Genomic DNA, 21964 nt, shown 5'->3' with positions numbered 1-21964 from the left:
ATGGATGGATGGATTTTTGGGTGTCTGAAAAGGATTGTTTTTTTTACATTACAGTATTTTTTTTATAAGAAAAATGGTTTTCATACAATTGGGTTTTCAGGGAATGCTTTGGAATGCATTAGTAATGTAAACTGAGGTAGCACTGTACTTGGATAAAGTAAAGTATTTTCCATAATTTGAAAGTTATCATACATTAAATTAAATCATCTGTGCAAACTACATAATGGCGTGTTGCGAGTGATCTACTAAGACTGGGAGTACAATTGATAACAAGTGTAAAAGTGGTGCAGACTACTCTAATTAAATGAGGATTGAAGTGAGAAATGAGCTGTCAGCTTTGAGGCACTCATTTCCCTCCACATTAATGTTGCTATGTTTTGAAACATGCAACAGACAACTATAATTTGTACCACTTTGCATTTTAAAAGCTGTCTTGCAACGAGATCTACAACGCAACCCACTTTTTAGCACACCAATGTTGCACTCTGGGAGATACTGGCACTAACTGCGAGCGTGCGCTGGAATGATCTAGGTGCAAGAAAATGTGTATTGCAATAATTTTTTAAATCTAAGAGACATGTTAATAATACATCTACTATATGAAAAAATCCACACCTTTTAAAAAAAAGCCAGCAGACACATTCAAACATTCTAAATATAGACAGAAAACTCTGGTCTCATGCTTGATAAATCACATTGCAAGTGCTAAATGATTATTATTTGCATCTCCAGCTCCTGCTATTGTGGGCTTTCAAATAATCTGCATACATTCTGCATGTACTGTACATGAATGAAGACAGATATGCTAAATGAATTGTACTCTTTTTTTTGCTTATTTAAGAGATGCAATCCTCTGTTCATGATTTTAGTAGATCAGCTTTTTGTGGGCTATCAAGCTTGCACTTGTTTGATACATGTAAATCTTTAGTAGATCAGCCTATAAATTGTTTTATTCTTAATTGCCAATGAAAAAGGTTTGCAATTAAAATATAATGTGTACATAAGGCAAACAACTATCCATTATTGTATACTTAACACTTGTTTGAATAAAATAAAGTGAACATAAGATTTATAGTACCTTAAGAATCTTTCTATAGAATATACAAAATAGTCATGTAGGGATTACAATGAAAATAATTATTCTGGATTAGAACATAATTATCAATTGGAATTTCAAGGGATTTCAATTATTCATTTTAAATTGTAATTGCAATTCTTCTTCCTGTTAATTCAAGTTCATGGCATTAAATTGGAATTTGGGAGACATTTACATTCAATTCAATTTGTTGCAGAACTGAGCCGGGATGACATCTACTCCGTGGAGATCGTTGGGGCAGCGACGAGAATGCCAGCCATTAAAGAGAGGATCGGCAAATTCTTTGGCAAAGACGTCAGCACCACCCTCAATGCTGATGAAGCTGTCGCTAGAGGCTGCGCCCTTCAGGTGATAAGTTTCTTTGGGACATTTAAAATAAAAGGCTCCGCCCTCAGAGAAGTCCAGGATAGAAGACATAGTCTGATTGATAAATATTGTATACACTTTTTTTAGGCTGTAAAATCTATAACAAATTTACTGCATCATGTTTCAAGGATGTCATTGCAGTGCAACAGAAAAGCATCCAGGCTGGCGATATTACTTAAATTTGTAAATGTGTTAATGCTTATACTTTTGTGTTTTGGTGCAGTGTGCAATTTTGTCTCCAGCCTTTAAAGTGCGTGAGTTCTCCATCACTGATGTTGTGCCCTTCCCCATTACTCTACGCTGGAAATCGACAACAGAAGATGGACTGGGGTGAGGACACATTCCCTCTTTGTACACACTTCATTCTCCCGTAGTAGTAAAATATGTTCACGACATACAGATTGCTGATTATAAACCGTTTTTAACTGAGCTACTTTGGCTCTTGAGTGTTTACATCTCACACTGCTTTGTCACGGAGAGACACTTTTAAAAACTGGTGCAGTTCTTGTGAGCAAATAAGTGAAGCTGTGCTTCAAAAGGAATAAACATCACAACCCTGTAAAACACAAAAGTTACAAAAACACACTTTGCTCAATGAACCCTGCAAATATATTGGGATTTTGAATTTAAACAGCTTCATATCTCACGTGTGCATTGAAATTACACCACATGTTTACACTAGCATGACACGTTTATAGCTCTGTCCCATATTATCCTAGAGTGAGTAATTTAATTTAGTTTTTGTTTTATTAATGCTATTTTTTAACCTAATGCAGTATTTTGTTACATTATATTTACCACCTCTTAGCACTAGTTTGACACTAGTATTTCTCACATATTATCCAAGGCTGCGTAAATATATTTTATTTTAGTTTTTCAAACAGTTTACCTCTTTGTATACTTAAAAAGTAATGTTCGGTTGTTTTTTTTAAAACACATTGTTACAATTGTATGACACTTGTAAACATCTTTCACATTATCCAAGGGTTAGTAATTTATTACTTCTTTATTCAATAAACAGCAGCTAACACATTTTTGTTTAGTTTTATTATGTATGATGGTGCGCTGGAATGATGCAGACGCCAGAAAATGCAATGTTATATATTTTTTTCTCAATGTAGGAGATATCTTAAATGAAAAAAATGAATGCCATATAAAAAAAACACCAGCAGACACTAAAAGGATTTCTTCCATTCAGCTAATAAATCATCCAGCAGCTATAAAATGGAATTGCTGTACAGACGATACGTCCAAATATGTCGACACATGCCTGGTGGATTGTCTCTCTCTCTCTCGTCTGTCATTGCACAGATCATCTCCTTCTCTCTACACCAATTTGCGTGCAACTGTGCACATAGGCCTACCTTCCAAACGTGCTAAATATAGACGCAAAAACAAGGTCTCCAAACAGTTTCGTACTTGAGAAATCACATTGTGGGTGCTAAAGGATTATATTTGCATCTCCTCCTCCCAGTATTGTGGGCATTCTGGTAATCAGCATATATTCTGCAAAAACATGAAAGCTAACACTCAAAATTAATTTTCTGAGGGTGTTTGTTCATTTAAAAGATGCAATCTTCGACACACAAGCTTAGATCAACTTTGTATGTGCTATCAAGTTTTTATGTGTTTTATTTAATACACCAGACCTTTTGTAAATCAGGCCCTATGCAGTGTCCATCCATCCATTTTCTACCACTTGTCCCTTTCGGGGTCGCGGGGGGTGCTGGAGCCTATCCTAGCTGCATCTGGGCGGAAGGCGGCGTACACCCTGGACAAGTCATGTTATTAGAAAAATATTTTGGAGTTTCAGTTTAAAGGTTCCACTGTATTTTACTGTCACACTCAATAAGTTAATCATTGCAATATGGATGTATAAGACTGAGGATGTGTGTGCTACTCTGCATAATTCTTGCTGGTAACAACAGTGGTGTAAGCCAGTGCTTCTCAAACATTTGGCTCTCCAAGTACCACAATAATGGCTAACATTAAAATACAGTAACGTAGTAGACCTAAATATTCATTAAAAACAAGGCAGAAGTTTTATTTAACAAGTATATTTAATATTTTGGCCACTGTAACATTACACATAGTTTGAAAAGTAACACCGTGTTTGAATATTTAATTAAGTGATTATTTGGTGTACCACTAGCAGGGGTCACCAACGCGGTGCCCGCGGGCACCAGGTCGCCCGTAAGGACCAGATTTTAATTTTTTATTTTAAAAAAAAAAAATTAAATCTACATAGAAAAAACACAAGATACACTTTCAATCAGTGCATCAACCCAAACAACCTCCCCCATGCACACTCATCCACACCCACTCACACAAAAGGGGTTATTTCTTTCTGCTACCAATATTCTGGTTCCCACAACATAGACAACACATCTGCAAGGGACACAGTCCCTGAAGCACACATGATTGTATAGGCTGCTGGTCCACTAACATTTTCATTAATTACTATTTTTTATGTAATTTTTTTTATATTGTTTTACTTTCTTTTTTATCCAAGAAAATGTTTTTTATTTATTTATCTTATTTTATTTTATTTTTAAAAAAAGGGCCTTATCTTCAACAGACCAGGTTGTCAATGAAATTAGATTTGTTTAAAGGGTTTTTTAAACCAGGCCCAGTCCAGATAATGTCCAAGTCGGACTCAGCAACACACACCTTCATTCATGTACACAGAAAAAAATTAGGGAACACAACAGATTGCATATAATTTATAAACAAAATTACATTTTCAAAATAAGCATTTATGTACAGTCCAGATTATGTCCAGGTCACTCAAATTAGGGAACACAACAACAGATATCATATAATCTATAAACATAATTATACTTTCAAAATAAGCCTTTGAGGACTTCTCATCTTTTTTAAAATGTTTTTTGGCATCATTATCGTTTTCAACCATGTAACTTTCTAAAGTTAGAAAATACTGAATAAATATTTTAAAGAAAGTAATACTAAGTGAATATCTGTTTTTGGCCTTAAAAATAAACATTTTACCGAGTACTATAATTAAATTGACTAAATCATGATTGTCAATGAACTCTCCTAAAATAACAGAAACCACATTAAGCTTCATAAACAAACCAATCCTTAAACACATTTTTTCAACTTCCACCCAAAACAAAGACACAATATGACAATACCAAAACAAATGCAGGGTGGATTCAGGCTCCTGACAACAAAATTGGCAATCATCTGACTCTGTCATATTCCATAATTTGAACATTTTCCCTGTGGGTAAGAAGTTATAAATAATTTTAATTTGAAAATAACGATTTTGCACATCGATAGTGGTTTTATAGATTAGTTTGAATATGGCATCCCATGGCAACGGGCAGTCAAAAAAGTCCTCCCATTTTCCATTTGTGTTGTATGAGGCAGCCTTCAAAGATTTCTTTATTAAATAAAAATTATATATTTTTCTATTTATCTTAGTTCCTTTTTGCCAACTAGAATTTCTTATTAGAGGTTTACAAACTAATAATTTAGAAGTTCCATAATTAATTATTTGTTTCCATCTTTTTCCAATTACTCCAGTTAGTTAATAAAATGAAAAGCTTGAGCAAGCATCACCATACATAGCTCTAAATTCATCATACTTCATAATTTTACCATTCTCATTGATAATATCATTGACAAAAATGATTCCTCTTTCAAACATATTTTTCCAAAAGAAAGGCTTTCCATCTATTACAATATTAGAGTTCATCCATATTAACTGCTGCAAAATATCGTCTCTTTTTTCTGGCACATAAAATTGAAAACACCACTATGAGTGGATTGTTTCCTTTATGAACCCCGCCATGTTTCCCAGCAGACTCTCTGGGAGGGGATCACTTGTAAAAAAGGATACAATTTCTTTTGATACAGTACATGTTTTTTGTCCAACAGGACATTTGTGTACCACTCAATGTTTAAATACATCTTTGGAACAATTGATGCTTTTAAAGACAGACACATAGCTTCAAGGTTGAGAAGTTTCAGGCCCCCATATTCATACTCTTTGTACAAAACCTTTCTTTTAATCTTTTCTGGTTTGCCGTTCCAGACAAAATCGAAGAACCTCCGCTCATAAATCTTAAAAAAAGTTTTGTGATGGAGTTGGTAATGACAAAAACAAATAAATAAATTGAGGAATAATTAACGAGTTGGCAATAGACATTTTACCATACAAGTTTAGGGATTTCCCTTTCCGTAATTGCATAATTTTGTCCAGCTTTCTTAGTCGATTATCATAATTTACTGAGCCTAGATCTTCCAGATTTTCTGGGACAACAACACCAAGTATGTTAACTGGTCCATCTGTCCACAAAACAGGCACTTTGCATTCCATTCGAAAGGACGTTCCCTTTAGATTTCCGATCCTTAACATTTTACATTTATCATAATTAAGCTTAAGGCCAGATTGCTGTGAAAATATGTCCAAAAGATTAAGAAGGTTCCGCAAACAATGAGGAAAAATCTTATCTTTGTGAATCAGCCTTTTCTGACATGAACTTCATCAAGAACAAACACAGAACACGCCTCACTGATGCACATCTGCAAGACTCACTCAGAGTTGCAGTGTCAAGTTACACACCAGAGTACAACACACTAGTTAACAGCATGCAATGCCAGGCTTCCCACTAACTGACAAAGAAACAGATAACAGATTTGGTGTCCAGTTCAAAGTGTGACATGATTTAAAAATTTGAGAGTTTACTTTTGTATTTTACATGAGTTATTATTTGTACAAACATGGTGCAAAGTAATTCATGATTTGTTAAAAAATGTTAGTGGCTAGCTAGTTAAAATGGGATATTGTGATTTCACAAGACTGTCTTAGAAGTGATCATTTGAAAATGTTCAATTTGAAAAATGTGCACTTAGAGAAAATATAAAAATAAAGTGTTGCATATTGATATTTATCTGTTTCTATATATATTTATTGTGAGAAATCATTAAGATGATCAGTGTTTCCACAAACATAAATATCATTAATTATTAATAATAACAGAGTTAAAGGTAAATTGAGCAAATTGGCTACTTCTGGCAATTTATTTAAGTGTGTATCTAACTGGTAGCCCTTCGCATTAATCAGTACCCAAGAAGTAGCCCTTGGTTTCAAAAAGGTTGGTGACCCCTGCACTAGATGAAGCTTGGTACCACAGTTTGAGAATCACTACTGTAAGCAAAGCTTGTTTAAAAAGACATTAACTCTGATGTTTTACATGAGTGTGAACTTATATGTTGAGTCTTTGATTACTTATGTAATTTTACCACCATTGCACTAATGTACCTCCTCATATTATACTGAAATTGCTTTTGGATTCAACAGCAAGTAAGAATGGAATATTATAATGGTCAAACAACAAAGATTTCTGAGAGGGCTTATGTGTTATATATTTCACAATAATACTTTGCTCTTTACTGTGTCTAATAACTAGTTTAAATGACTTATTCCAAATATTATTTACTGTGCCTGACAAATTCTCCTCAAATGTCTGATGTGTTACCTATCGATTTCAATTCCCTATGTGTTTTTGTTTCAGAGAATGTGAGGTATACAGCAAGAATCATGCTGCTCCATTTTCCAAAGTGATCACTTTTCACAAAAAGGAGCCTTTTGACCTTGAAGCCTTCTATAGTTGCCCCCAAGAGCTTCCATATCCAGACCAAAGGATTGGTAAAGTTTGACATTTTAAACATGTTTTACGACAATTTGTAAAGCCCAAAATTGGATTATGAACCGCAGCAGTGATGTTTCACCCCATCTGTTGCCAGGACGCTTTACAGTACAGAATGTGGTACCCCAACCAGATGGAGACAGCTCCAAAGTGAAAGTCAAGGTACGTTTTAATGTACACGGTATCTTCAGTGTGTCCAGCGCCTCTCTGATTGAGAAGCAGAAAGGAGAAGGGGAGGACATGCAAATTGATGTAGAGCCACTGAATGAAGGCAGAGCAGGGGACCAGGTATGATACTTATCATTTTATATACTCTTAACACTTTCAACAATTGTAATTTGTTTAAAAAATAATTTAGTAAGTAAAGTGTGTATTTTCTTGCAAATGTCAATGTGAGCTAAAAGGTTTGAACGTTGCGCCTTAGATCAAAATGCAGGTGGACCAAGAAGTCCAAAACCAGGGGGACCAACAAAATGAAGACAATTCCTCCAGTAAGGTTAGTAAAATGGACCACCATATTCTGTCTTTTCTTTAATGGTCATAATAAATGCACCGGTGTCTCTATTGTCACTAAATTAGTTAACATTATAAAACTAAACAGCAAACACATTTGCTTAAATATACTGTAGTGGATTGTCCGCAGCTTAAACAGGCAACAAAAGTAGTTTAGTACAACAAATTTATTTACCCATTATCAGAAGTGCAGGTTGAATTAAGTTGGCCGTGCAGACAGACCACATGTTACTCCGGAGTAAACAAGACACACACAAGCCAAAATCACTGTCGAGTTCCGGTGTTCTGCCATTTTTTATATGTCTCTTGTGCGTCATTGTTTGTTATCTAAATGCGTCAATGTCTTGTTGTTTTCCCTATCTGTTCCATAACAACTTGAATCCTTTAGACAGTCAACACATTCTGTAGACAGGTTGGCACGACTTAATATTCACTTTTGTCCCACAACTGGTCCATTCAATGGCACAAAATACAAGAGAATTGAAAATGAGCGGACATTCTTAAAAGACAAGAAATATAGGTCAAAAGGTCAGAAATTCTACGACATACCCTCCTTCCAGGGTGGACCCTGGACCAAAACAATTTCTGATGTAGACCACATGTTAAATCTCTACCACAGATAGAGGCAAAAACCTCAATGTTTTTATACGAGGCAAAAATTCCGTCTATGACCCTCCTTCAGAGCGATCGCTGTTACCAGCCTGCAGTAAAACCATCTCACAGAACACAATTAGTGGCCTACCCTTTGATTTAGTAAAGGAATAACAAATACTTTGATCATGAACATCATTGAACATAAATAGATGAATGTATATAGACTTATGACTGTAAGACATTTGCAAAAATATTTTTCCCGGCATTTGCAATGGATGTAGTTACCAATATTGTTAATTACCAATTAATTTTGAACACACAACTGAATTTCGTATGAGTCCATGTTCGATTAGTGCTCGTATAGATGGCTCGGTGGTGCCTCAGGCTGATGGCCTGCCGACACCTCGTTGGGCTTTTGGCTGCCTTGGTGAGGAAAGAGATCCACTCAAACAGTCTGTCTCTGTCTCTTCTTGGGGTATGGTTCAGTCCATTGGGCAGACTGTGCAATGGCATGTGCGCGCTGGCTGGAATTGGGGAAAACTCAGGTAGAGTTGGAGCTGTGGGGGCTTTGGGGAAGGCTGGGGCAGAGTATGGGGCGTGGGGCTTTGGTCCAGGCCCTCGGCTTGCTTCAGGCCTCCTCGCTGCTTCGGCACTCCCGACACTTCTTTCCACAGCTGCTGGAGTCCCGGTGGACACATTGGCTGGCAACCTTAGTTGTTCTCGTCATCGCTGGCAAGGTGTTGTCTCTCCTCTCGGTTCCTTCCAGTCAGGTATCGGGTGTCGGTCCTGGATTGGCTTTGACCGTGCCCCTCTTAGCGAGTGCAAGGGAATCTGGAGTGGCTGCTTTCATTCTCAAATCTGCACAGAGGAACTGGCACACAAATTCTACATTTTGCAAACTTACCATTTTGGTCACATGGTCTTTCCACCTTCCTAGGAAGCTGCTGGTCCTGAGAAGTGCTGATCTTGTGACTGAAGAAGATTAACCTGTTTTCTTAAATTAGGTGCCGTTGTTTGACCTAATCTTTTTGGGGAAACCATGTCGGGATATTAAATAATTCACAAAACATTTAATTACTGAATTGGCACCCTCCTTTGAGGTTGGGGTTGCTTCCGCCAACCACTGCAATTGTCAATCTAAATCATTACGTTCCTTTATCCTTGTACCGGATTGATCATATCGATTAAATAAAACCTCAACACGCTCAAACTTGACCCAATCCAAACTCACCTCCCCCATCTGTCCCTCTCACAGGGACAGTGTTAGTCGTAGTAATAGTAATAGTAATAGTAATAGTAATAGTAGTAGTAGTATTAGTAGTTTCAGAAACATCCAAGAAAAAGAAAAGGCAGCTGATAGTCAAGCGCAGCAAGAACAGAGGCGGAGGACAGGTCATGTTTGAGGTCACTGTTCGCTTTTGCAATAGTACTTTGATATTTTACAACACCTAGTGAATTATTGTGGCCTCAATAATTCACTAAATAGTTGTATTTAATTTAGTCTATCTATGATGGGACAATGCACAGAAACATTAAGTTCAGAAACAGATATGTTCTGTACCAGATTATATCTAAATAGCTACTTTCCATCTGTAATCCCTGGCTACCTAAATTAAAGGGATCCAAAAATCAAGCAATAAAATTATGACACTAATTAATCATAATAAATATATACATTCATAATAATCAATAATTAATCAAAAAATAATCATACTGTAGCATGTAATCAATGATAAGAAAAGTCCTAAAATGCCCCTTCATGGACACATTCTTAATATACAATACAACCACACCTTATTTACATCATCACACAAAGACAATACATGCTCTTGTTCACATCTGTCATCATTCATAACAACAACCAAGCTTTTAACAGCCATACCTCACAATTTACAACAAAAATGCTCTAATAGATAAATATAATACTCATTAAATTGATGTGTCAACATAATGCCCCTCTTATTGACCGTGTGAGCAGCCTTGATTGCTCCAAAGCCACCTTTTAACTTCAAATTTTCTATTCCTTTTGTTATAACGTGGAGAAGGCTAATTGGTCTGTACATGTTCTGGTCTTCTTTATTTCCTGCTTTATGGATTTAATTATAGTAGCAGTTTCTCGACGTGGTAGGGAAAGTGTTTTCCGTTATTGATTTATTTATCAATTGTTGTTATACGAGCAATAATACAATCCTTATGTTTTTAGAAAGATAATGTCCAACCCATATATATATATCTCTAGATCGTGAGTCTGATAATGCAGTGAAGATTTTGTTTAACTTTGTTTCATTTGTTAATTCTAAAATTAGTCCATCCTGAATAAATGACAATTATTTGCACTGATTTTGAGGGACTTTTTATTCAGGGTTTGTACAGACTGGATGAAATGTTCATTAAAATTTTTACTTATGTCCAGACTGTCTGCGATAGTAGCGCCATTGATATTTAATGTTATAGTGTTGTTTCTTGTTTGCTCTCTTTCCGTAAGTTTTTTTCTGGTTTTCCATAACTCTCTAATGTTCCCTTTTGCAGCTTTGATTAATTCTAAGTGAAAGTCAGCCTTAGACTTCCGCATAAACATTGTAAATTTGTTCCTCCAAACTTTAAAATCATACGATCTGTATTTAGACCTGTTATAATTGCTCTTATGAGAGCTGAGTCCTCATGTCTTTATTAGAATCCAATGGTATTTTTATTTTAGCACTCTTCTTTCTGGTTTTGTATTCGTGTATTTACAGATGTTCTCTTTGATTTTTGTCATCCAATTGTAATTCTAGTAGGGCTGCTTATCATTTGTATCATGTAGAAGCCGTTTATAATATCCTTAAGTTTCTTTCTACGTGTTTTACTTAACCAGTCCAGATTAACTTCCCCCATGACGTTACTTCTTTCATACTATGCTGTTTGAGGATGTCTGAAAATGAATCAAGAAAAATGTCTTTAGCTGTGGTCGGTCGGTATACTACAATTACCTTGAAATACATTTCTGAGGACAATGTGATTTTAATTTCAGCATACTCAAATTGATCTACTTTTAATGTTTTCCCTTTCATAAATCATAATTCCTCCCCCCTTTGTCACTCGATCTGTCTTTTCTGTAATCTTGTCCCCCGGGACATTAATTAGAACGAAAGTTGTTGTGGGTTTTAACCATGTCTCTGATAGACAAGGTAATCTGGATTAGAGTCTGACAGTAACTGCTGTATTTGTTCAGTATGTTTCCTGTGGTAGAAAGTTTAATAATGCGGACACGTTTGTTACTGAATACTTTCTACAGACTTCTGTCTCTCTGCGACTTTTTGTATGTAATAAGCAACTACAATTATTTGATATGCTTAAATTTTGTTTTAGCTCAGCTGTTGTGTAGCTGCTAGCTCCTTGTAGCCTACAGCAGGAATGTCCAAATTGCTACCAATAGCTATGTTTTTAACAGACAACCGAAATAATTGAAAATGTGGTATTTGCGTATCGGTTCAATCAGCGGCAGCTACGCCCTGTTTTATCATTTGACCTACATTTTTGGTTTCGTAGGCAGGACAGAGAGCAAAGGAACAATGTGGGTCATTAGTTGTCCATCTTATACCATTCTAATTGTTGTAAGGATAGTTCACATGAGCGGCCATACCTTGAGTCCCACCATATATAAGAGTCAAAAGGCTCCTATTATGAGTCGTCTAATTGGTGATCATACACTTTGGCGGTTTGGGTGGCAGGACACACGAACGCACCTCCGTCAGCCAGTGCTAGGACCGTTGGAGCAGTCCCCGTCTTCCATTCGTTCCTGGGAGGCGTCCCCAGTAGTTGTCAGCTGATGTCGTCCATTGAAAGAATCACAGACGCAATTGATAATCATCAATATGCAATTGGCATCTTCATTGACCTCAGAAAAGCTTTTGACATTATCAATCACAATATATTAATTAATAAACTGGAGAAAATTGGTATAAGAGGTATGGCAATAGACTGGATAAAAAGCTATTTGGACAGACGGAAACAGTTTGTGAAGCTGGGAAACCATAGCTCAAATTGCTTGGACATTGCTTGTGGAGTCCCCCAGGGGTCAGTATTGGGACCAAAACTTTTTATACTGTACATAAATGATATTTGCCAAGTATCCAAGTTGCTCTCTATGGTACTTTTCGCAGATGATACTAATGTATTTTGCTCTGGTGATGATCTAGATACATTATAAAAGAACATAAATGAAGAGTTGTATAAACTAAAATTATGGTTTGACTGGAACAAATTATCTTTGAATGTGAGCAAGACCAAGTTTATGTTCTTTGGCAGGTTCAGGTTAAACACACAGTTGAAGATAGAAATTGATGGGGTGGCTATTGAGCAAGTGCACAAAATCAAATTCCTTGGTGTAACAATTGACGACAAGCTCAGCTGGAAAGCACATATTACACATGTAAAATACAAAGTAGCAAGAAGTATAGCAGTCATAAACAAAGCAAAGCAGGTTCTGGATCATAAGTCACTCCACACTCTCTACTGTTCTTTAGCCTTGCCATACTTAAACTACTGTACTGAAGTCTGGGGTAACAATTACAAAAGTTTGTTAGTCACTAATCATTTTACAAAAAAGAGCAGTAAGGACCATTCACAAGGTCGGCTATCTGGAACACACCAATGCACTATTTCTACAGTCTAAATTATTAAAATTCACCGACATTGTCTCATGTCAAACAGCAATAACTATGTACAGGGCTAGGAACCATTTGTTACCACTGAACATTCAAAACATGTTTAGTGAACGTGAGGGGGGGCATAGTTTGAGGAGAGAACTCAATTTTAAAATTCAGATGAGAAATTCCACCATGAAAAGTTTTCGCATTTCCATCACAGGTGTCAAGTTGTGGAACAATCTGAGCGAAGTACATAAGCAAAGTCCAAGCATCAATGTTTTTAAAAGAATGTACAAAAATATATTGTTCACAGGATATAGTGAACTGCACTAAGAGTCAGTGGGTTTGTATGTGTATGTATATGTATACTATGTATACACGCTGTTGTGTCACATTCATAGTTACTTGTTAAATGTGTGTTGTGGATGTACATGTATGTATGTGTATGTGTATATATATATATATATATATATATATATATATATATATATATATATATATATATATATATATATATATATATATATATATATATATATATATATATATATATATATATATATAATGTATATGTGTATGTATGTATATGTGTGTACATGCTTATATATGTATATGTATTTATATGACATAACATTTTTATATACTATTATTATTATTATTAAACATACAGTAAGTAATAAGAGGGGTGGGAGTACATAAGTTTTTACTTCTTCTCACTCCTTTTCGGATATGTTTACATTAAATGTTTATTTTCATTTCTTGTTTCTTTTGCTTTTTATTATTACTATTATTATTATTATTATTATTGTTTTTGTTATTCATTCTTGAATGGCTTTTTTGTTGTTTTTTTTCAAAATTTGTTTTTGTTTTGTCTACATATTCGAAATAAACATGAAAATGAAATGAAAATGAAATGTCGTGCTGTCAGGCAACATCAGGAAGTTCCTTCTGTGCGGTATTGAATTCTCAGGGCACAGTTCGTAAGCAGGTCATTACAAGGTGTGTGCAGGTTGACCACAAAGGAATGCTTCAAAGATTGTGTTGAACATTCTCCGTTGACACTTATGTCCAGCAGGGGTCTGTTTGTATCCTGCTGTTCGTCCTGCTGTCACACCTGTATTTTTTGTGAGCATGTTCTGGCTACAACTTTGGAGCTTGTCTTGTTCAGAGAAGTTGGCAGTCCCCCTGCTGCATATCCTTTCCACCCTCGCTTGACTTAGCACAACCGTGGCTACCACCCAAGTCCGTCTGTATGGTTTTACGTTTTGTTGAGATTTTTCCTCCAGAATTTGGAACTCAAAAACATGTACACCCATCGTTTTCATATCCTCTCGGTTAGTTCAATTTTGCATATCACGTTTTAAAATTACAGTCTTAACTATCCCATTAATTGCTAATCAATAACCTTAATTCAAAGATTATACGTACTACTTCATGTGTATTTAAGTACCCTTTTAATTCACTTAAAGATTATCTATAAGTTAATTTAAACTATCATTTGTCTATCAGTAGGCGTATGCTTGCACTCTGACCTCCTGCTGTACGTGATATTCTCCAAAACAAAAGAATGTATTTATTCACGTTTCTCCTTATCTTTCAGCTAAATCTTTTAATCTTTTAACTTAACGTCCGCACTGTGTTTATTTTTATTGTCTGCATTTTAATTTTGCTTTTATTTTCTTTCATTTCACTTTGTTGCATGAAAAACGCCACACAAACAAAGCTGCATATCATTGCCTTGCCTGTCTCCGACTGGTTATCCAACCTAGTCACAACAAACACAAGGCCATGCTCTAAGCGCCAGCCCTAATCACACTTCTCCTCTTTTTAACACTTTACATATCGGCTCTTATTCTATTTATTAATGTAGGCTGTTATTTGTAATTATTATTCAACACTATTCACAGCAAACGGTTGTAAAGTTATAGTTATTCGCATTATACTCATTAAAATCTATAGCTAACTGAAAGGTGTTGAGATTTGGTTTGCCTCCTTCATCTCAGTGGCCTAGTGGTTAGAGTGTCCGCCCTGAGATCGGCAGGTCGCAAGTTCAAAACCCCGGCCGAGTCACACCAAAGACTACAAAAAATTTTGGGAGCCAAATCACCAAAAACGATTCCCGGGCGTATGGTATGGTGTACTGCAATGTCTAAATAAAACTATAAATTACTCCAAACTAAAATGTCAGACTGCACTTTAAAGTTACTTTTATTAAATTAATTTCCAAACTAACCACCACCACAGCAGACATCTTCCTCAATCCTATCCCAATACTCCCATAAATTAGAAAGGTGTTTCACAACAGTGGTTAAGTAGTTATTTTAAGTAATAGATCTCAATATGTAGAAATGAATAAGACTAAATTTGCCCTAGTGTGTGAATGTTGTCTGTCTATCTATCTGTGTTGGCCCTGTGATGAGGTGGCGACCTGTCCAGGGTGCAAAGTCAAATTGTGAAACACAAATTAAAGTTGAATCAAGTGGAAATTGACAGAGCATATGAACTACATTCTTGAGAATAGTAATTGATCATTAATATGTTGGAAGCCGCATATTGAACATATTAAAGAAAAATATCCAAATCCATTGCTATTAAAAAGTAAAACACATGCTGAATAAGAAATGTCTGCACATGTTATATTATTCATTTATTTTTCCATATGTAATATTGTTTTGAAGTTTGGGGAAATGTTTATAGAAGAAATATAGACCCAATACTTAAACTTAAAAGGCTCATTTCAATATTACACAAAGCATTATTGTTATGATCATACCAATCTATTTTTTATAAGTCATAATGTGTTAAATGTTCAGATAATTTAATTTGAAAACAATGGCAATTATGTTTCCGAGTAAAGAACAACAGCCTTCCAGTTTGTATTCTTAGCTTGTTTACATTATGAGGAGAAAACTATCATTTACGGGGGATATTGATTTTTGAAATAGGTCAAGTAAAATAAAATAAAAACACAAATGTATTTCAGTTTTAGGAGTTAAATGATGTACCATCCTCAGTGATGAGCTGAACACATGTAGTTTTTTGTTATGGTTTTGGAGACCCTTGAAAAGTAAAGTTTTTTGAACATTATAAAATATAGTAACAATTACTTTCATCTTTTAACGTTGATGTTCCAGGTAATTTAATGTTCAGTAAATGTATATCATAGGCCAATATAAGCTTTGGCTTCCGCCTATTCTTTTTTTTTTTTTTTCGGTCATTCTTTTTCTTTTTTGTTCTGTGTGTAAATGTGTATGATTGTTAATATGTCTAATTTACTGTTAAACTGCTCACACAAATTGGTTGATGGTTGATTATATGACCAAAATAAACCTATTTCATTTATTCATTCATTATCTATCGCACTCATAGTTTTATTCCATTTTGCATGTAATTATTCCTATTGATTTCTTCCCATTTCACTCAAACAACTAAACAAACAAACAAATAAACAAACTTGCAGCTAACCACAATCAACAGCATACCATTTACGAATACCTTCATTTGTCACTTTCTCATCTTTTTTTCACTTTTGTTTTCCTTTACAAACAACATCCTGTATCCATCTCTTCCTTACACTTCACACAATGTTTCTATTTTCTGTTCTCCTAGAAACCATTCACATAACGTAAGGTTATAAACATCCTTTTCCCATATTTTCTCAAACCATCCTCTTCACCCTCAATCTGTTTTTTCACCTGCTCTCTCTTCCTCTCTCTCTCACTTTCTCTCCTTCTCTCACAATACAAACACAATAATCCAAAATAATCAGTCTTATAAAATAATTTTAGCTTTAGATATGATTTAGGGCAGTGGTTTTCAACCTTTTTTCCCAGTAAAATAAAGAAATAAAATACAGCATAATGTCATTATTTTCTGATTTATTAAATTGTATAACAGTGCACCATATTGCTCATTTGTTGTGGTCTTACTTGACTTATTTGGACAAACAAAAAAATAAGAATAACTAAAACGTTTTAAAAATTAAACAAGTGATTACATTATAATAAAGATTTCTATACATATAATCAATCATCAACCTTCTTTGGATATTGTAATAGAGATCCATCTGGGCTCGTGAACTTAATTCTAAATATTTATTTTGTTGAAGAATTACTCTTCTATAATTATATTTATAAAGGATTTTGAATTGTCGCTATTTTAAAATATTTAAAATCTCAGGTACCCCTTGGCATACCTTCAAGTACCTCCCTTTTTTATCCGGGCGGAAACACCATACCCTCCTTTGAGAACTACTGGTGTAGCCTATAAAAAATCCTTTGTCTCATACATCATTACACTGTACAACTCCTCTTTGGGGGGGCTAGGATGACAGGGAATGCAAAACAATAACAGTGCAATACATTTTTATATCATGGTCGTTAATGCCTAGTTTCTCTTATTTTACTGTTCTATTTTTATTCTCCTTGTAATATGTTTCTATTTTGTTTCCATTTATACCCTTATTAGTTACTGTTTACTTTTTACTTCTTCTTCCTGAGGGAACTCTCCTGAAGGAATCAATAACGTTTTATCTGTCTATCTATCTATTACTAACCCGAGCACAATTCATGACGTCATGCTCATCTTGCAGACAGTTATTTCCATTTAGTTTTATTCTCTACATGTAATTCTACATGCACCAATGTCACATAGAAATTTGCTTTCTTTGTTATTTATTTACATTATTATTTCTGGTTTACTTGCTGTCTGTTTACTTAAGTTCTCATATTTTGGTCTGTCTTCCTTCTGATTAGAATTTGTTTAACGCTTCTCTACGTTTTGTTTTGACAATGGCGCTGAGTGTTGGCGCCTCTTTTCTGTACTTCTTCAGACTCTATGTTTCACAGTTTGCACAGATGCCCTTAGATGTATTAGAATATAAATTTAGCTTTTATTTCATTGTGTGTTTATTCCTAAAAAAATTAAAATGTCAATGTATAATCAATTTATCTGTATTAAATTTAAATTCAATATTATTAATTTATTTGTTGTATAACTATTAATTCAAAGTTACAGTGTGTCGTACTCTATGATGTGCGTGTGTGTGTGTGTGTTTGTCTCAACTTCCACCTAGGAACTGGATGGATCAGATAAGCAGCAAGGCTGTTCAATACAATATATTACACACATAATTAATGACTAATGAATTTAACAATGCTTCAATGTCCCAGTCCAAATGTATGTATTGATATTTAAATGTTTATTTATTCATATACAGTATATTTTATTTTTCCTATTATCAAAACCAACCTGTCAGCCTTCTCTTCAGATTGAGTACAGCTGTCGACTATATATATATATATAGTTTTTTATTTATTTATTTATTTATTTATTCTTTAAACCTAACTCAATGCTAACCTAGCTCAATGCTAACCTAGCTCAATGTTATCCTAGCTCAATGCTAACCTAGCTCAATGCTAACCTAGCTCAATGCTAAACTAGCTCAATGCTATGCTAACAGTGTCACACCTCTTCGGCCCACAGCTCGTACAGCTGACACTCACACAGCCTCGCCACTTCTGACACACTCTTATCTCAAAATGTCTCCCAGCTGAGACTCCTTTTTTTTTTCTTCTTTATATGCGTCACACAGTCACTCACACAGAGAATTTACCAGCGAGCAAGAGCCTTTTTTCCCGTACTCAAAATCTCAGTGTGTAAAACAACTGTAATATCGCACAGTCACAATCACCAGTATAGTTAAAAACAAATCCAAATGACTGGAATTCGCTCGCAGCGCCAAAGAGGGGGAGCTTCCCTGCTTAGGCTGCTGCCTCCGCGATCCAACCTCTTGATAAGCGGAAGAAGATAATTGTATGGATGGATCATTCACTCATATGTTTTCTGTACATAACTGTGTCTATTTCGTCACAAGCACACACATTTTGGACAATTTCCCAGCTCTTGCAGATCAGCGTGGGTGCGAAAAAAGCGTGAGGGGAGAGGTTGATTTTTTCAGAGGGGAATTAAAACAGATAAGAAACCAGGTGCTACACAAATGTTGTTACAATACGCAGATATATATATATAAATTTAAAAAAACACACACATTTTTCCCACAAACTACGCCCCCCTGGTCCGGACCAATATAAACAACTAATGCATGCATGCTTTTGTGGAATCGGCCGTCTCATTAACAAACACAGGTCCCATCATTACTCATACAACGGCGATTAACCCGTTCAGCGGAGCAGCCCCTGGTTTTACTCCCTGACCAATACACGGCAACAGCATAAAAGCACCATAGAGTCACTGATAATCACCCAATGCTCTACAGTCATCATGTCTGGTCAGTCCATACAGTTTCACCAAGTTTCACCAAAGCTCTACCATATGGAGCCCGAGACGCCACCTGTCTATTCTGCAGCCATTAAACAGATTCGTGACAACTTGGCTCAGTTGATCTCCTTTACCAGAGTCACTGAATGGTCACCTAATATGTGGCTTTTTTACACGCTGAGTCACAAGGACTAGGGACCGCTGCAGTTTCCACATAGACAGGTGTCTCGCACTTTCACAGACGTATCAATTTTATATGGGCCAAATGTCACACCAGTTAGCAAACCTTGCCTTAAATGTATCTTTGTCCAACTCTGGCTAATTCTGATGTACTTGCAGAAAGAAGCATCCTCTGCCAGCAACGACAGAGGATGGAGAGGTTAAAAGAAATTTTTCGTCTCACATCGTCTGTGCTTCTACACTCCAAACCACCAAAATTCTAATAACAATCCCCTTATGTTAAAAACAAGAAATCACAAGTTTTCAACAAACACACAGACAAATGATCACATATAAAACAACTCAATCCAACCATAATTTACCCCATTCCAGGTTGTTTTTGGAGAACCTGACTAAACCTATCTTTTATCAAAAATAGATTCAGCAATTAGTCTTATCGATCCGGCTCTCTCCAGGCAGAACATGTTTACACTTTAAGCAAAACGCTTACCTTGTTATGCGCGCGTGCAGCACACTGTCTGCCTGACTGAGAGAGCGGGAGCGGCTGTCGACCTGTAGCTTCTAAACCATCCTGTTCGTGACGCCAATTTGTGTAGTGGATTGTCCGAAGCTTAAACAGGCAACAAAAGTAGTTTAGTACAACAAATTTATTTACCCATTATCAGAAGTGCAGGTTGAATTAAGTTGGCCGTGCAGACAGACCACATGTTACTCCGGAGTAAACAAGATACACACAAGCCAAAATCACTGTCGAGTTCCGGTGTTCTGCCATTTTTTATATGTCTCTTGTGCGTCATTGTTTGTTATCTAAATGCGTCAATGTCTTGTTGTTTTCCCTATCTGTTCCATAACAACTCGAATCCTTTAGACAGTCAACACATTCTGTAGACAGGTTGGCACGACTTAATATTCACTTTTGTCCCACAACTGGTCCATTCAATGGCACAAAATACAAGAGAATTGAAAATGAGCGGACATTCTTAAAAGACAAGAAATATAGGTCAAAAGGTCAGAAATTCTACCACAATACTGTATGGTAGGGCTGTCAAAATGTACACGTTAATGCAGATTATTCCATCATAAATGACTTCCTGCAGAATGACCCCAAATCCCTGAATCGTATCTAGCAATGTATTTCAGTCTGTTTGTTCAAGTAGTGTTACCATTGTTTATTGCTTAAATGTGCAGTTGATCCGGTCGTGACACGCTGTAGGACTAAACAAGTCAATATGAAGGACGCTAATATGACACTCAATAGGAAATTTTAGTTCAAATAAACATGACCTAACAATTGACCGACAAAGTATTAAACTCTGCAGAAAGGAGTTTGTTCCACTGATGTACTTTCAGTTCAAAATAGCATAGTAATAACACATTTAGTAACAGACCGCTTTATACAGTCTTGGTCAAAAGTTTACATACACTTGTAAAGAACATGTCATGGCTGTCTTGAGTTTCCAATAATTTATACAACTTATTTTTTTGTGATAGTGATTGGAGCACATACTTGTTTTTCACAAAAAACATTCATGAAGTTTGGTTCTTTTATGAATTTATTATGGGTCTACTGAAAATGTGACCAAATCTGCTGGGTCAAAAGTATACATACAGCAATGTTAATATTTGGTTACATGTCCCTTGGCAAGTTTCACTGCAATAAGGCGCTTTTGATAGCCATCCACAAGCTTCTGGCAAGCTTCTGGTTGAATTTTTGACCACTCCTCTTGACAAAAATTGGTGCATTTGGTTTTCTGACAATGACTTGTTTCTTCAGCATTGTCCACATGTTCTCAATGAGGTTTAAGTCAGGACTTTGGGAAGGCCATTCTTAAACCATAATTCTAGCCTGATTTAGCCATTCCTTTACCACTTTTGACGTGTTTTTGGGGTCATTGTCCTGTTGGAACACCCAACTGCGCCCAAGACCCAACCTCCGGGGCTGATGATTTTAGGTTGTCCTGAAGAATTTGGAGGTAATCCTCTTTTTTCATTGTCCCATTTACTCTCTGTAAAGCACTAGTTCCATTGGCAACAAAAAACAGGCCCAGAGCATAATACTACCACCACCATGCTTGACGGTAGGCTTGGTGTTCCTGGGATTAAAGGCCTCACCTTTTCTCCTCCAAACATACTGCTGGGTATTGTGGCCAAACAGCTAAATTTTTGTTTCATCTGACCACAGAACTTACCTCCAGAAGGTCTTATCTTTGTCCATGTGATCAGCAGCAAACTTTAGACGAGCCTTAAGGTGTCGCATCTGGAGCAAGGGCTTCCTTCTTGCATGGTAGCCTCTCAGTCCATGGCGATGCAAAACACGCTTGACTGTGGACACTGACACCTATGTTCTAGCAGCTTCCAATTCATTGCAGACGTGCTTTTTGGTGGTTTTCGGTTGACTCTTGATCATCCTGACCAATTTTCTCTCAGCAGCGGGTGATAGCTTGCGTTTTCTTCCTGATCGTGGCAGTGACAAAACTGTGCCATGCACTTTATACTTACGAACAATTGTCTGCACAGTTGCTCTTGGGACATTAAACTGCTTTGAAATGGTGATTTTCCTAAATCGTTCAAGTCAATGATTCGTTTTTTCAGATCTGCGCTGAGTTCCTTTGACTTTCCTTTTGGCGTTT

At 36.0% G+C, this 21964-nt stretch overlaps 1 protein-coding gene across 1 annotated transcript in view; it reads left to right on the top strand.

Annotated features, from left to right (window-relative positions):
* The window catches only part of hspa4l (heat shock protein 4 like), a 56179-nt gene that overhangs the window by 16393 nt on the left and 17822 nt on the right, over positions 1-21964 (top strand). The window contains 5 exon segments of the mRNA XM_062042210.1: positions 1293-1444; positions 1686-1792; positions 7006-7139; positions 7238-7428; positions 7565-7636. Coding sequence (XP_061898194.1) covers positions 1293-1444; positions 1686-1792; positions 7006-7139; positions 7238-7428; positions 7565-7636 — 656 coding nt within the window.

This window comes from Entelurus aequoreus, linkage group LG03 (assembly GCF_033978785.1).
Source record: "Entelurus aequoreus isolate RoL-2023_Sb linkage group LG03, RoL_Eaeq_v1.1, whole genome shotgun sequence".
Lineage (NCBI taxonomy): Eukaryota > Metazoa > Chordata > Actinopteri > Syngnathiformes > Syngnathidae > Entelurus > Entelurus aequoreus.
The sequence above is the reverse complement of the archived record's forward strand: the minus strand, read 5'-3'. Positions and strand labels throughout refer to the sequence as shown.